This window comes from Montipora capricornis, chromosome 6 (genome assembly GCF_036669925.1).
Source record: "Montipora capricornis isolate CH-2021 chromosome 6, ASM3666992v2, whole genome shotgun sequence".
NCBI lineage: Eukaryota > Metazoa > Cnidaria > Anthozoa > Scleractinia > Acroporidae > Montipora > Montipora capricornis.
The window spans coordinates 48,796,757-48,810,507 of NC_090888.1; the positions used below are offsets into that span (position 1 = coordinate 48,796,757).

At 38.6% G+C, this 13,751-nt stretch overlaps 1 protein-coding gene across 11 annotated transcripts in view; it reads left to right on the plus strand.

The window, feature by feature from the left end:
* LOC138052333 (uncharacterized) overlaps nucleotides 1-11,693 on the plus strand; it is a 23,912-nt gene extending 12,219 nt beyond the window's left edge. For 5 of the 11 annotated variants that reach the window (XM_068898773.1, XM_068898772.1, XM_068898770.1 and 2 more), the window contains exon 8: nucleotides 9,539-11,498. In XM_068898773.1, coding sequence (XP_068754874.1) covers nucleotides 9,539-9,903 — 365 coding nt within the window. In that variant the 3' untranslated portion in view covers nucleotides 9,904-11,498. Of the gene's footprint in view, nucleotides 1-1,147; nucleotides 1,369-6,618; nucleotides 6,642-8,235; nucleotides 9,510-9,538; nucleotides 11,499-11,585 lie in introns of those variants that run through there. The other 6 variants (XM_068898775.1, XM_068898777.1, XM_068898776.1 and 3 more) reach the window with 6 other exon arrangements.
* Nucleotides 11,694-13,751: the final 2,058 nt, after the last annotated feature.

A 13,751-nucleotide genomic window follows, 5' to 3' on the forward strand; every position in this document is an offset into this window, starting at 1 on the left:
TCTTCCCACCAGCCAAATTCATGGTCAGATGTGTTGCTGTTCAACTCAACCCAAGTCGTCTGGCTGCATTCTTCGCGAGAAGACTGGTTTTGGCTCCAGAGTCTAACATGGCAAGGACTTCAACAAACTACCCGTTTCCGTTCATGACTCCAACTTTTTGAACAGGGCAGAAACCAGTGATCAGCTCTAACTTCTCTTTGTGATGGACAGCATTTTCTTGGATGTTACCATTCGAGGGGACCTGGCACTGACTTTGAAAATGAGATGCTCTTGGATTTAGATTTGAACTCGTTTCGCCAATCTTTTCATTGTGAAGAGAACGGTGGTGGTTTTTCTGTATTTGTCGCTTGTTGAGCCGTCTGGTTTCCTGCGGTTGCTTGTATGGTGCCTTTTAAGACATTTACGACATCGCCAAAATTGCTTTACAATCTCCCATCTATGACTGATAGTTAACAGGACAGGCAGCGAGGTGATGTTTAGTTTTACAGTTAAGTGGACATGCGTTATTAGGCTGATTTAGCAACAGAACGGGAACATCAGTGGCGACGTCGCGCGCAGCAAAACTGCCAATGAGAATTTAGAATAGAGAAGAAAAGAGTGGAGTCTATTCTATTCTGAATTCTCATTGGTGTTTTTTCTGCGCACGCCGTCGCCACTGACGTTCTCGTTCTGTTGCTAAATCAGCCTCTTATCGGGTTCTTCGCCACTTGCGGCATTGTTCTCTGTTTTTCTTGGGGTCCTGTATCGGCGACCCTCTTTTCTGTCTTTGGACACGGTGTTATTTTTATCCCTTGAACGAACACTTGCTTCTACGTGCAACCAGGTGATGAGGTTACTGACAGTTTCCTCTTCACCTTCTCTTTTAATTTATCGTCCAAAATGGTAATTATCGTTGGGATCCAGCTTGGAAAAAAAGTTGAGACATAAGAAATGGCTTATGGCTGTTTATTTCGAGTAGTTCATCCATTAGTTTACTTTTGTCTGCAAATTCTGTGTCCAATATTTTCCACGCGCTATCAATGGTTTACAAGGTTTTACCTGATCAGACCACCACAATCCTTTCGGGAAGGCATTTCGGAACGATTGCAGTTGTTCATATTTAACTTGTTCGTATTTCTTCATCCAATGATTGAATTCTTTTTTCCAGGTAGCATAGGATCTGCGACTGTCGTCCCATGTTGGTACCAGTAATCGTTGCAGACCACTAGAGTTTGGTTTTGGCCTTAAGGCGTCCGCCATTTTCGTCACTGCTGATGTCATGGATGACATTGAAGCTGTCAAGGTCTTCAAGGTTTCAGAGACCTTTGAAGACGTTTCAGTGGAATCTTGTTTCTTTTGATAAGCAGCAGATTTTAAGGCAATCTGAAGGAAATCAGCTTTTACTTTGTCTCCAAGTTTCTTTGTTGTCAACAAAGGTTCCTCCTCCTCATCAACCATTCTGTCTAAAATGGTTTCTTGTTGCTTCTTGACTGAGTCTCCACTTGACTGAATGCTGCCCCTAGGGTTTTTAATTACGGCCTCACTGAAAAGGCTATTTCAAATTCTTCTACTAGTTCGTAAAAGATAGTTACCGCGTTTTCCATTTTCCCTGCGAGGGTCTTCGCGTCTACTTAAGGCGGCATCTTACTTAGTAGTCTCGAAAGATACGATGTGGCGAATTTTCATTAGTAAGCGAATTGACTGCGTACGCAACGGCCTTCTTCTTCAAACATGAAAACTGACAACAATTCTTCACCTTACCCCAGTCCCTGGCTTTTTCATTCTCTATCGCTGCACTCAGCCGAATAGAAAATATTTCCTATATCAACACTGGAGACAGAAGGAGGGAGCCGACCAATCATCTGCCCAGCCGCGTTTATTGTACAAACAACATTGAGGTCTACGTAAGAACAAAATAGCCAAAAGGACTCTTATGATACAATGCAGTAAACTATATCAAAACACTGAGAAAAACAAAAAAGACAGCGCCGTGATTAAGCCGAATACGCAAACCAGTAAAAAAAAACTCCTTCTGTGAGAAAAATACTGGAAACGTATTCTCCAAACCAATACAAAATCAACTAAAACGACCACTGGAGTTCAGAGGTCGCAAAAAATGTAAACAACACCGAAGTAGAAATGAAAACGTCCCCGAGAAAAGCAACGTAGATGACTGATTGGCGTCAAGTGAATATCACAGTCCAAAAGGGTAGAGGATGGGTTGTTCTGTTGCTAAACCAGGCTATTGTACAATTGTCAGGGACTTGGGTAAAGTAAAGAATTGTTGTCATTTTTCATGTTTGAAGAAGAAGAAGACCGTTGCGTACTCAGTCAATTCGCTTATTAACGAGAATTTGTCACATCGTATCTTTCATAATTCCGCTTCGGAATCTGTTATCACCTCTGGAAAAAAAGATTCCGATGAATCTCAATAAATGAGGAGACGACTACACAAAAGGAATAGGCGCAGAACTCGACTTTTCCCCTCTTCAGCACGTTGTCTGGTGACCTTCTGCTTTTAGCAGGAATTTTGTCATTGATCCGGTCCGAATTTTGTCAATCCGATCCGATCGGTTCCGATCCGGTCCGGTCCGACCCGGTCCGATCCGGTACAATACAATACAATACAATACAATACAATACAATACAATATTCTTCATTTAACGAAGGTGACGTAATAAACCCAATGAGTTATCTACCTTACGGCCTTAACAACGGTACAAAATACACATAAAACAATCCCTAATCAGCGATATACGACTTATTACAAGAGAAACTAAAGGTAGACAAATGTAAGGTTTAACATAGATATAAGGCGCTATAAACTAATTAGCTTCTAATACAGTTACAATAAAGAGAAACAACGACACTCATAACACGTTAATTCTTTAAGATGAGAAACATGTCTAGCAAACTTAAGGAATAGGGTAAAGAGTTTATGCTTAAAATTATTTAATCTAGATGAAAAAATAATAGAAGGAGGAGATGCACAAGCTATTTGCTTAAGATCAGTGTCAAGGCAATTATAAAGAGTGGCAGCAGAGTAAGCAAACGCGCTTTCTAGAATTAGACCGTGGGTAGTGAACTTGGAGATTAAAAGCGCAAGCTCTAGTGCGCAAACCAGTTGAACGAACTTAAGACAAGAAATTGAATCACGTTTAAGACAAACAAGAGCATCAGGATTATTAAAAATAGTGAATAAAAGTACAAGTTTTATAGTTAGTTTTATAAGGTCGAAAATAGGAAGCCATTTGAGTTTGGAAAATAAGCTTACAGATGGTTGAGAGAAGTCGGCATCAAGGAGCAAGCTAGCGGCACGTTTTTGAAGGCGAACAATAAATAACTAAAACAGTTGCCCCATGCACTCGAACAACAGATAGCGAGCTAGGTAATTGTATTTTCTGCACAAGTCTTCGCGGAGATGTTTTAGACTTTCAAAACTTTCTATAGTTTATTCCCGGAAAACTTGAAATTCTTAAAGAGATTGCGACTGCAAAAAAAGCACTTCCAAAATTTTATCGCATGTAGGCCGTATTACTTTAATTTTATATGCTGCTGATGTTTATGGTTGATTAATATTTAATTTCATATTTAGTATTTAAGTGCAATTAAGCGTGTACATATAGGGAAAAAATACATGAATATATTAGGTGTCACTGTAATATGATAACAATTAAGAAAATAAAAGGATGCGAATAGTGTAAGAATAGTATTGTAATAGGCCATTTCCGAGTTCGTGTTCGCGTCTTCTTCAAAGCGAGTCTAGGTGCAAAGTTTTTCTTATGAAAATTAGTTTTCATTCATATGCAAAGTAGAACTAATTACCATCACAAAAACTTCGCACTTAGACTCGCTTTGAAGAGGAGGAAGACATGAACTCGGAAATGGCCTATTGACAGTGGTGTAAGTAACCAGTATTTTAAGTACTGTATGTAAGTTATGTAATCAACCGTATGTGATATAGTGTAAAAAAAGCAAAAAAAAATTAACAACCCACGAAAAACCTAAAATAAATAAATAGAGAGGTTATGAATACAACAGTTGAAGAAACGTAGAGCACAGAGATGATTGAGAAATGGTTTGATCCTTCTTAAGAGAGACAATCGACTGTTGACAATTGAACTTATATTATCGATATTTTTCTCCCATGTAAGATGACAATCAAGAGTGACACCAAGTAGTTTAGCATGCTGAACTTGTTCAATTAACTTCCCATTAATCATGACATTAAGAGAATGATCATTTAAACGATGAATTTTTTTTCGTTTACATTAGCCCATGCAAACACGCCAGAAGCGTCACGATTAAAGCGAGCGTTTAACTAGTGGATAGTAGAGCTAGATTAAGTTATTGGAGTACCATCAGAAAACAAAGTGAGAGTAGTGTTCTGTGGGGAAAATAAAAAGAGGTCATTTACGAATAATAGAAAGAAAAGAGGACCAAGAATGCTACCATGCGGAACACCGACAGATACAGGCAGAGTGTCAGATAGTGTACCTTTAAAGTTAGTACATTGAAAACGATAAGAGGGATAAGAAGAAGTGACTGAACAGTGGAAGATGAACAGCCATAGATTTGAAGTTTTGAAAGAAGAATGCTATGATTTACAAGGTCAAACGCCTTTTTAAGATCGACTAACAAGAACCCATTCAGGACTCTGTTGTCCATATTGTTGAGAAGGCGATCGATAAGATCAGTAACAGCAAGCTCGCAAAAGCGAGACTTTCTGAAGCCAAAATGGGAATCGGAGAGCAGGTTATTTTCAGTAAGAAAGTTATAAAATGAAAGGTAGACATGGCGTTCAAGAATCTTTGAGAGAATAGCAAGAACAGAAATGGGTCGTTAATTAGAGCGGACAAATAGAGAACCCTCTTTAAATTTAGGCGATACTTCAGCCTTTTTCCAAAGGTCAGGAAAAGAGCCCGATGAGAGGCTAAGGTTAAAAATTGTTGTTAGAAAAGACGCAATAGAAGGAGCCGATAATTTCAGAAAATACCCACTAAGTCCATCTAAGCCTACGGTTTTTCCAGTGGGTAGATGACGAAGACTATCAAGAACAAAGACAGATGTGATTGGAGGTATGGTAAAAGAAACTCCCAGTGGAAGCTTGGGCCTAGCGAAGTCCTTCAGATAACCCCAGTTTGGAGTCGTACTTGGGTTTTTGTTAAGCACAAATAAGGAAGAAATATTGACAACATGAGCAAGTTAGCAATATCAATATGACTATCAAACTTATTCCATCAACCAGATGGCTTGCAAGATTAAAATTGAGAAGAAGCCAAGTTGCGGATTATCATGATCACGTTTAGCTTTCCTTATTAAATGGACAACTTTATTGCGCCCAACGGCCAATAGGTAGTTTGCCTTCGTCTCCTGCAGAATTTGCGACAGCAATAGTCGAGTATTTTAACTGATGTGTACTGACTCAGATCGACCCCCATTTCTTTCTTACATTTATTCGAAAATCATGCAGGCGCTGAGGAACTCACAAAAAAACTTGGAGCGTAGTGTTACTCATTTCCAGATTTCATATGTTCGTACAAATATTAACAAAAAACTACCGGTATTTCAAAAAGAAAGAGTGTTTCGTTTCCAGAAGGGTAAGGGCAGGAGAAAAGACAAAATACTGTAGTGTGGATCACTTGGTATGTCATTGAAACTGCCGAGAAATAAAATACAATGTACAAGCTTGAAAGGTAACTATTATAATTCGCGCACTGAAATAGATAAAGGCAGCTTATCGGAGCTATTCACTACTTCCCCATTCCCACAATGCAATACGTTGTGGAGAGTTCTTTGCATAAAATTAATACAAGTCATTTACTCTTGGGACTGTATTATATGCTTCAGTGAACTGGATATGAATTGTTTTAATGCAAATAACCCCCATTTGTGGAAATAGCGAATTGCAGGGTGGTACTACTGACCTTGTCTGTTTTTCTAACCGTTTCGATTGATCAATTTAGTCGATGTGATTATGCCCATTAACCATTAAAGAGAAGGAGAGATACTTGTATTGTTCATTTCCGCAATACATCGAAGCATTAAGTCTTCAAATACCTATTTTACCTTTAAATATCACTGCATGACATTTCAATTTCCGTTTTCCGTGAATCTTCTATGACATCTGTTACATGTGAACCATAGCAATTACTAGGTTCCTGGTTAACCCAATTTGTTGCTAAGACTCACTAGTGCGGAGATTACTTACATTACTAATCAGCACTAATTAACACGAAAAGAGGTAACTTGGGATTTTTCAACAATATATCGCTTCAATCTAACCCTAAATCATTCAGATATTCAAAAAGTCCTATTTTTGATCCATTTCCTTCAATTCGCTTTTGTGTTTGTTAGCATTATGATTTGGGATACTTCAGGTGCGCTTGTTAACAAGTTTGTTTTTGCTTCTCGTAGCTGTTTAGATTTCCAATTACAAGCTCTGTTTTGATTGGCCACTCTACCTCATTGTGTAAATAGTTCACCCTGAACTGTCAGTGGACAAAAAAGAGCTGGTAACAATACTGTCTACTGACATGAGTAAGGCGTTTGACTCGTTAAGCCACTCACTCTAAAAAAGTTGGATGCCTACGGTTTTAATAGCAGTTCACTTGAACTGATTAGATCATTTTTTGATAGCAGGCTAAACAGAGTAAAAATAGACGGCCACATGAGTGAATGGAGAATTATGGAGCGTGGTTGTCCTCAGGGATCGTCATTTGGCCTTCTCCTCTGGAACATGTTCCATAATGATATGGCATTTCATATCCCAGACTCAAACCTTACGCTCTATGCTGATGACCACCAATTATATGTGACAGGAGAAACCTATGAAGAAGTTGAATCTACTCTAGTGACTGAGGGCCAACAAGCATTGTTATGGTATAGGAGCAACTTTCTCTTGGCAAATCCAGAAACGTTTCATTTTCTTACGATTAACCCAAGAAACATAGATGCAGATAAGAAGGGCAGCGTTCTCACCATCGCCAATGACGAGATCATGAAAACTGAACAAATCAAGCTACTAGGAGTAAATATAGACGAGAACCTTAACTTTACAAAACACATCAGCGAAATATGCACTAAAGCCAGCCAGAAAGTAGGAGTCCTCATGCGCTTGCGCATACTGTATAAAACAGCTATAATGCCACATTTAACATACTGTCATTTATTCTGGAACTTTCGCAAATCTTCAGATGGGCGGAAAATCGAACGCATCCAAGAGCGAGCCCTTCAAAACAACAACAGAGACATATGAGGAACTTCTTAAAGTTACCTACGCTTCATAATAGACGCTTACAGGACATAGCAATACTAATGTATAAATTAAAGAACAATCTAGTACCTAGCTACATATCTGAGGTATTTACTCGAAAGGGAACTCGTTATAACCCTAGGAATAGTGACTTTAAAATACCACGATTTAATACTATACGCTATGGTAATCACACACTTAGGTATCAAGGACCATATATCTGGTCCAAATTAGAAAATAGTATGCGTGAACTACCAAGCCTTAGCATCTTTAAAACTGATATCCGTAGAGTTGACCTGGCCAGCCTAGTGGAAGAGAGTGGCAACTGCTGCAATCTTTGCAGCACGTGATTTTTTTATAGTTATCTGCATTGTACAAGCATTTTTTATGTTATCTAAATATTTGTTTTATTTTTTAATGCATAGTTTATCAGCTATACTTATTATGATACTGTACATAGTTTCTATTAATTTTGTAATAGTAGGAGTCCCCAATTAGCTCTATGAACTAAATACATTGACACGGTAATAAAGATTTTATTATTATTATTATTATTATTATTATTATTATTATAGGTTTCGTTTCGAAACAAAAAGAACTATTAAACATTGAGACCGAAAAAGTCATAACTGAAACGGAGAAAACAAAGTTAATACTGTATTTGTTTTGTAAATTCTTTAATCACGGAACAAGAAGTCAATTGAAATGACAATTTTGTACATGCACGCTCCTATAAATTAGAATCACTCGTTGAGGGTGAGAAGATAAGCACATCACAGTTGTAAAGCGATCAAGCGTGAAAGATGGAGCGAAGCACCGTGCACTGTTCATGTGCCAAAACAATTAAGGCAAAAGGGAGCATGAGCTAATCCATGGCTTTGCCAAAGAGTTCCCTTTTATATACTTTATGTTTCGGAATCTAAGCTGACTAAAGACTGCCTTTCCTCGTGAGTAAATACCAATGGCACTTTAATGTTTTGAAACAAATAATTTTATTTTAGCCAGACTTCAATGAAAACAAAAGGGAGCAACGAAACAATGAATGAAAAAACAAAGCAACCAGAGTTTTTGTCTTACGATAGAGCTCCGTCCCATTGATTTCCCAAGCCTTTGGAAGAATGGTGTCTTTATTCCCTGACCAAGATAGGGACCAGGGACCACAACTCTCCGATCAGGGACCAGTTTGCAGTCTGGCGCTTCTTGCGATTGAGCGCTTTAAGGCCTGGGAATGAGGCTGCAGCAGCCAAACTTGAAATGATTTTCATTCTTGGACTTTTTCGCTTTGTACAGGAGTAGTTGAAGTCGCGGTGAAAGATAGTCATACATCGCAAAGTCGTCAATATACACATCATCCTCAAACTCTAGATCACTAGCCTTTAGAGTGGAAACACAACGCTTTTGGAAATCACCTTATCTTTCGCCAAGCACCGCGTAAATTTACATGTAGTGGCGTTGGGCTTGTTTGAAGCTTGCCTATCGGGAACACGATGAGCGGTGTCAATATCCAACATCGAGATATCTTCGACTCCTAGTGCACGGAAAAGACGTAGGCATAAGGCAGCTGTCTGTTCGGCAGATTCTCTTTCTGCATGTCCCTACAGTCCCATTATTTTCAGGTTATTTCTGTAGCTGTAATTTTCGAAAGCTTCGAATGCTTCAATGGCTGCTGTCAACTCTAAACACTTCTTTTCAACCAATTCCAGCATTTCAATTGCAAGTTTCAAATAATTTTTTGTCTTGTTTCTGAACGACATTAGATCTTCATATTCGTCACTGAGATATTCAATCGATTTCTTCTTCTCAGGAGATAAAGAGCCTTCGGGCTTCGTCGGCAATTTGCCTCCTTCAATCTTGTCAGGCAGACAGCTAATTTGAGCTTTATGTTCTGCTTCTTTGTCCATAAGAAGTTGATTTCCTTTAAAACTTTCTTGGATTGCTCGGATTTCTTCTGATTTTGACTCATAACTAGAACGGTTTGCAAAAGCTGATAAAAGTTGTGAAAAGCTAATAAAATTTTGAATTTTAGCAGAAAATAATGAAACTCGTCTGCTCTGAGCTCGAGCACTGGTGTAGGGAATACAGATAGTAATTGCAATGTTCAATGATAGAGAGGATAATATTGCCAATTGTAAAAAGGCTCTTAAAACGTTTAAAAATTAGTTGGAAAGATGAAAACGGTTAATGTTGGTTATTTCTTTGATGCAATAAATTACTCAACCATCGTGAGAAGTTTAAAATCATCATTAACAACATTTATTTCCTTTGGAATGACGGTAGCCTTGATTCAATGTGGACATATTTTAGGTGATGCCCCTTCCTGGAAGAAAACCGTTATATCAGTTGTTATCGCCGCTGGAGGCATCTTATTTGTTTTCATTGCAATTATTGCCATCGTTCGCTTGGTTAGGAGACGAAACATTCAAGCAGAACAAAGACCTCTGATTAATGGAGGAGACAACCAAGGACACGAACAAATAAACGTCCCTCCTGCAGCAGCTTCGAGACAGGCAGACGAATCTTCGGATGATGAGGAGTGTTTCACTCCGCCGACGGTGTCGATGACTTCTATTAGCGAACATGACTCCAGTGGAAGCAAAGACACAAACAAACAGGGACCGCGCAGAGTAAGGGGCGGCGCGAGCCCTGCTAAACTAAACGTATTAGTTTGACAAAAACGTGAATGAAGGGAAACGACTGATTCCAATAATTATGTTTCAACATCAGTATCAGAGCAATTTATGCCAATATTCGTTTCTAAATTTTCTTGAGATTCAGTTATGCATTTCTCTCATGAAAATGAATATGCAATTCACTAGTGGTTTACGATTGAAGGCTTGATTTCTTTTGGCTTGAGAACCTGCTCCAATTTCTTGCTTATAAACACTGGTCGTGCAAATCTTGTGACTGAGATCACGTATTTGTCTTCTCACCGCGTTAGCTGACGTTTGATCATTGAAAGGGAGGATTACTCACAGAACGCTTCCACTTGTGTGTCTCTCCCATTCGATGAAATGTGCTGAATAAATTTATTAATGGTGGAATTGATCATTGTGATGGGATAGTAAAGTCGTCTCAAGATGGAGCGCAGTGGCTTTGGAAATGCAGCAACGCCACACAGACAAACGCTGCAAAGATTGCTTGCTCAAAACAACGGTGCGCCATGCGCATGCCCTTCAAGTCTTCCACAACTGAGACTTTCAATCAGGAATGCACCAAACTACGCTCCATCTTTACGCGAATCGTTGCGACTTTTGTTTTTGTTTTTAGTTGAGCGTTGTTTTGCATCCGCATTTTTCAGTTGCTTTCAGACCACTGATGAAGAAGGAGTAACCTCGAAACGTTTGGTTCATATTTTAAATTCTCGGGCGCAATTTTAAAGGAGAATTTCACTCCAAAATGAAAATCCTTTTTTTTTCCTATTAATAGAAATTTCAGGAGGAGAACAGCTTTTAACCAAAATTTCAATCTTGTAATAGCTTTATAACTTTGTGAAATCCTTGTTAAAAATACACACATGCAGGCAGCCATCTTGGATTATACATGACGTCATTGATCTCAACCTGAAGTTTTGCGGGAAGCTTGAACACGCAAAGCTGTTGAGATTCCTCTTCGTATTCCAGTCATGCCTTTTTGTTCAGCAACATAAATTGCTCAAATGGGTGAGAGGGACGAAACACCGTTCATGTTATTCATATTTCCGAGAGAAAAGTGGGATCAGATGACCTCATGGCGGCTTGCATGTGTGTATTTTCAACAAGGATTTCACAAGGTTAGAAAGCTTTCAATATTGAAATTTTGGTTAAAAGCTGTCCTCCTCATAAACTTTCTAATATATAGATTTAGCCAAGCCTAAAAGCGGAGCTCCCTAGTTATTTATTCTTACTTTTTGTAGGGTAGTGAAAATAAAAGGTTTCCAATTGTCCGCGTTTTGATGTTTCCGGATGCTGCTAGAAAAATTCATTGCCTAACTAGTGAATCCCACGATACATTTTACGCTAAAAGCCGATATCGCATGAATTACGAAGCGATCGATGAGTACGATATCAGTTTTTCGAGTGAAATTTACTTTGGAATTCACCAGTTTGGCAATGAATTGTTCTTGAACCGCATGAGTTTTAAAAGAAAACAAGCACGCCCTCAGCTAGCGAATAGAAAAGGAAAAAAGTCATTTCAGAGTCAACTGTCGATAGCCAGCGAATTGGAATCACGCTAAAATTAGAAGCCATAAAAAAAAATAATAAATAAAAATTAGTTGAAAGTCAAAGAAGGGTTTTACTGATGTACTTTATTCCACTTTATCTCTGAAAACGAGATCATTCACACTTTGATGTATTTCATTGAAACACGGCAGGTTGGCTCGGAACAAGGATCGGCAAAATACGGCAATGCAACCAAGAAAGGACGAACTTCAAACAAGATCGCTCCAACACTTAATATCGTTTAGATGCTTCAAACAAACTTCTGAAAAAAACAAGTTAGTGAAATTCCCCCTACTGAATTTTACGAGAACTCATGGCGATTACGTGTTTATAACATAAGAGCAAAATTTTCTTGTCACTGTCGAAGCACATCGAAAACCAGTTGGGCAAACGGATTAAAAAACACTCAAGTTGTTCGACCGCATTTTAGAGCAAAGCAAACAAACAAATCAACTTTTTCTTTATGTCCAAAAGAGTACAGATGATGATTGTTATTTACTTTCAGTTGACAATAAAAAAATCGATTTTCATTCCTGAACAAAGGAAAAACCGATTAATCCACTTTTTAAAAATAACAAACAGTTTAGTGCCCACGGAAAGAATTTGTGGAGTAACTTCTTGCACTAGGTATGAGCTATTACTGGTATTCTGTTTTGTCGTTGCCGTTCTCTTTCGCTCTCCTTTCGTTTCTGTTCTAGTCACAGGTCCTCCAGGCATCATGTAACCGTAGTTAATAGAGAAGAATGGTTATGAAACCCGACAAATTTCTTTGTTTTTGTTCTCTTTTTTGTCCTTGACCGTGCACAAAACACAATTGTTGTTTTTACTCCGTACTGAGGAACTAACCAATAGAATCGTGTTGCAATTGGCTAATACGTAATTCATGCATAGTGTATGAGCGCAAACTGCAAAAGATTGTGCACGGTCGTGGACTTTCCAACATATATCTTGGCATCTTTGTTTGCTCCTCTGATGTTTGCCGAGCTTCGAAACCATTTCCCTCTAATAACTATGATGTAACCTTATCAGAGCTTCTGAAGATATACCAAAAATTGCAATGCAGCAGCTCTAAGCAAATTAAAAATAAACACTCAGCTGTAAGTTTATATCCATCCGATGCTTGACTTGAATAGCTGGTAGCCACCAGTGTGGACCACAGCTATCATGATATGTCAAACTGTATTCAAACCAGCGAAAAATGCCGAAAGAAAACATTTTCCAAACCGTTTTCTACATGAACACCAAAAGCGTTGCCTGTGTAAGAACTATAGTTGATGTAGTATGGCCTTGTATCCGCGTCGAGCCACAGAAGGCGCGCGAAAAATGAAGCCTCGTATATGTTTAGGCGAGTTAACGTGAGTTGAGCCTACAATCCAATCGGAAACTAGTACCTGGTCAGCGGTCAACTTCCCGAAAAAAAAAGCTGACCTCGGAGGGCTCTAAGCTTGAGCCGTCGATTATGGTCATGTGATACTGGTCGGCAGATATCTTGTTTTGACAGGTGTCAATAGATGTATGCTGTTAACTACTATGATACTGGTCACATTGGCAAGCTCTTCCCAGTCGACGCTTTTCGTACTCAGGTAGAAAACGGTTTGGAAAATATTTTTTTCCTGGATTTCGCTGGTTTCAATCAAGGTTTGACATATTTTAGCTGTGTTCAGGACACACTGGTGGCTACGTAGTTATTCAAGTCAACCAATGAAGGGATATAAACTAAACGCTGACTGTTTATTTTTAATTTGTTTTGTGCTGCTTTTTGCTCCGAATTGCAATTTTTGGCATGTCTCATCTTAAGATGTTTAATTTTGAATCTAACAAGGTTGCAAGATGCCTGGACGGCCTATGACAGAAGAACAGAAACGAAAGAAGACAGAAAGAGAACGAGAACGACAAAACAGTACACCAGTAATAGCTCAAACTTGGTGAAAGAAGTTAGTCCACAAATTCATTCATTCAACAGAAAATAAGGCCATTAAGGAAGATATGATGTCCGTAAATTCGAATAATAAATCTTTTCATGTTGCTTCTAATTTTGCGGCAATTTAACGTGGTAATTTTAAAAGGGTTGGTATGGAATCTTAAGAATTCGTTTATGGTCGTTGTAGTCTGAATCTATTCTTTACATTTCACGAAATTAATCTCAGTATAAATGTCTTTTTAAAAGACACTATCACTGTAGAAATCCGTCCTTTTTTAGCAGCGCTACAGTGGTTCAAATTTGGTCAAAATACCAAGATGACGCCAAAAACCGTGGAAGGGTTTAAAAGGTCAGCCTAAGGCGTAGAAAATTCGCCTACTCAATTTCATGGTCAAAC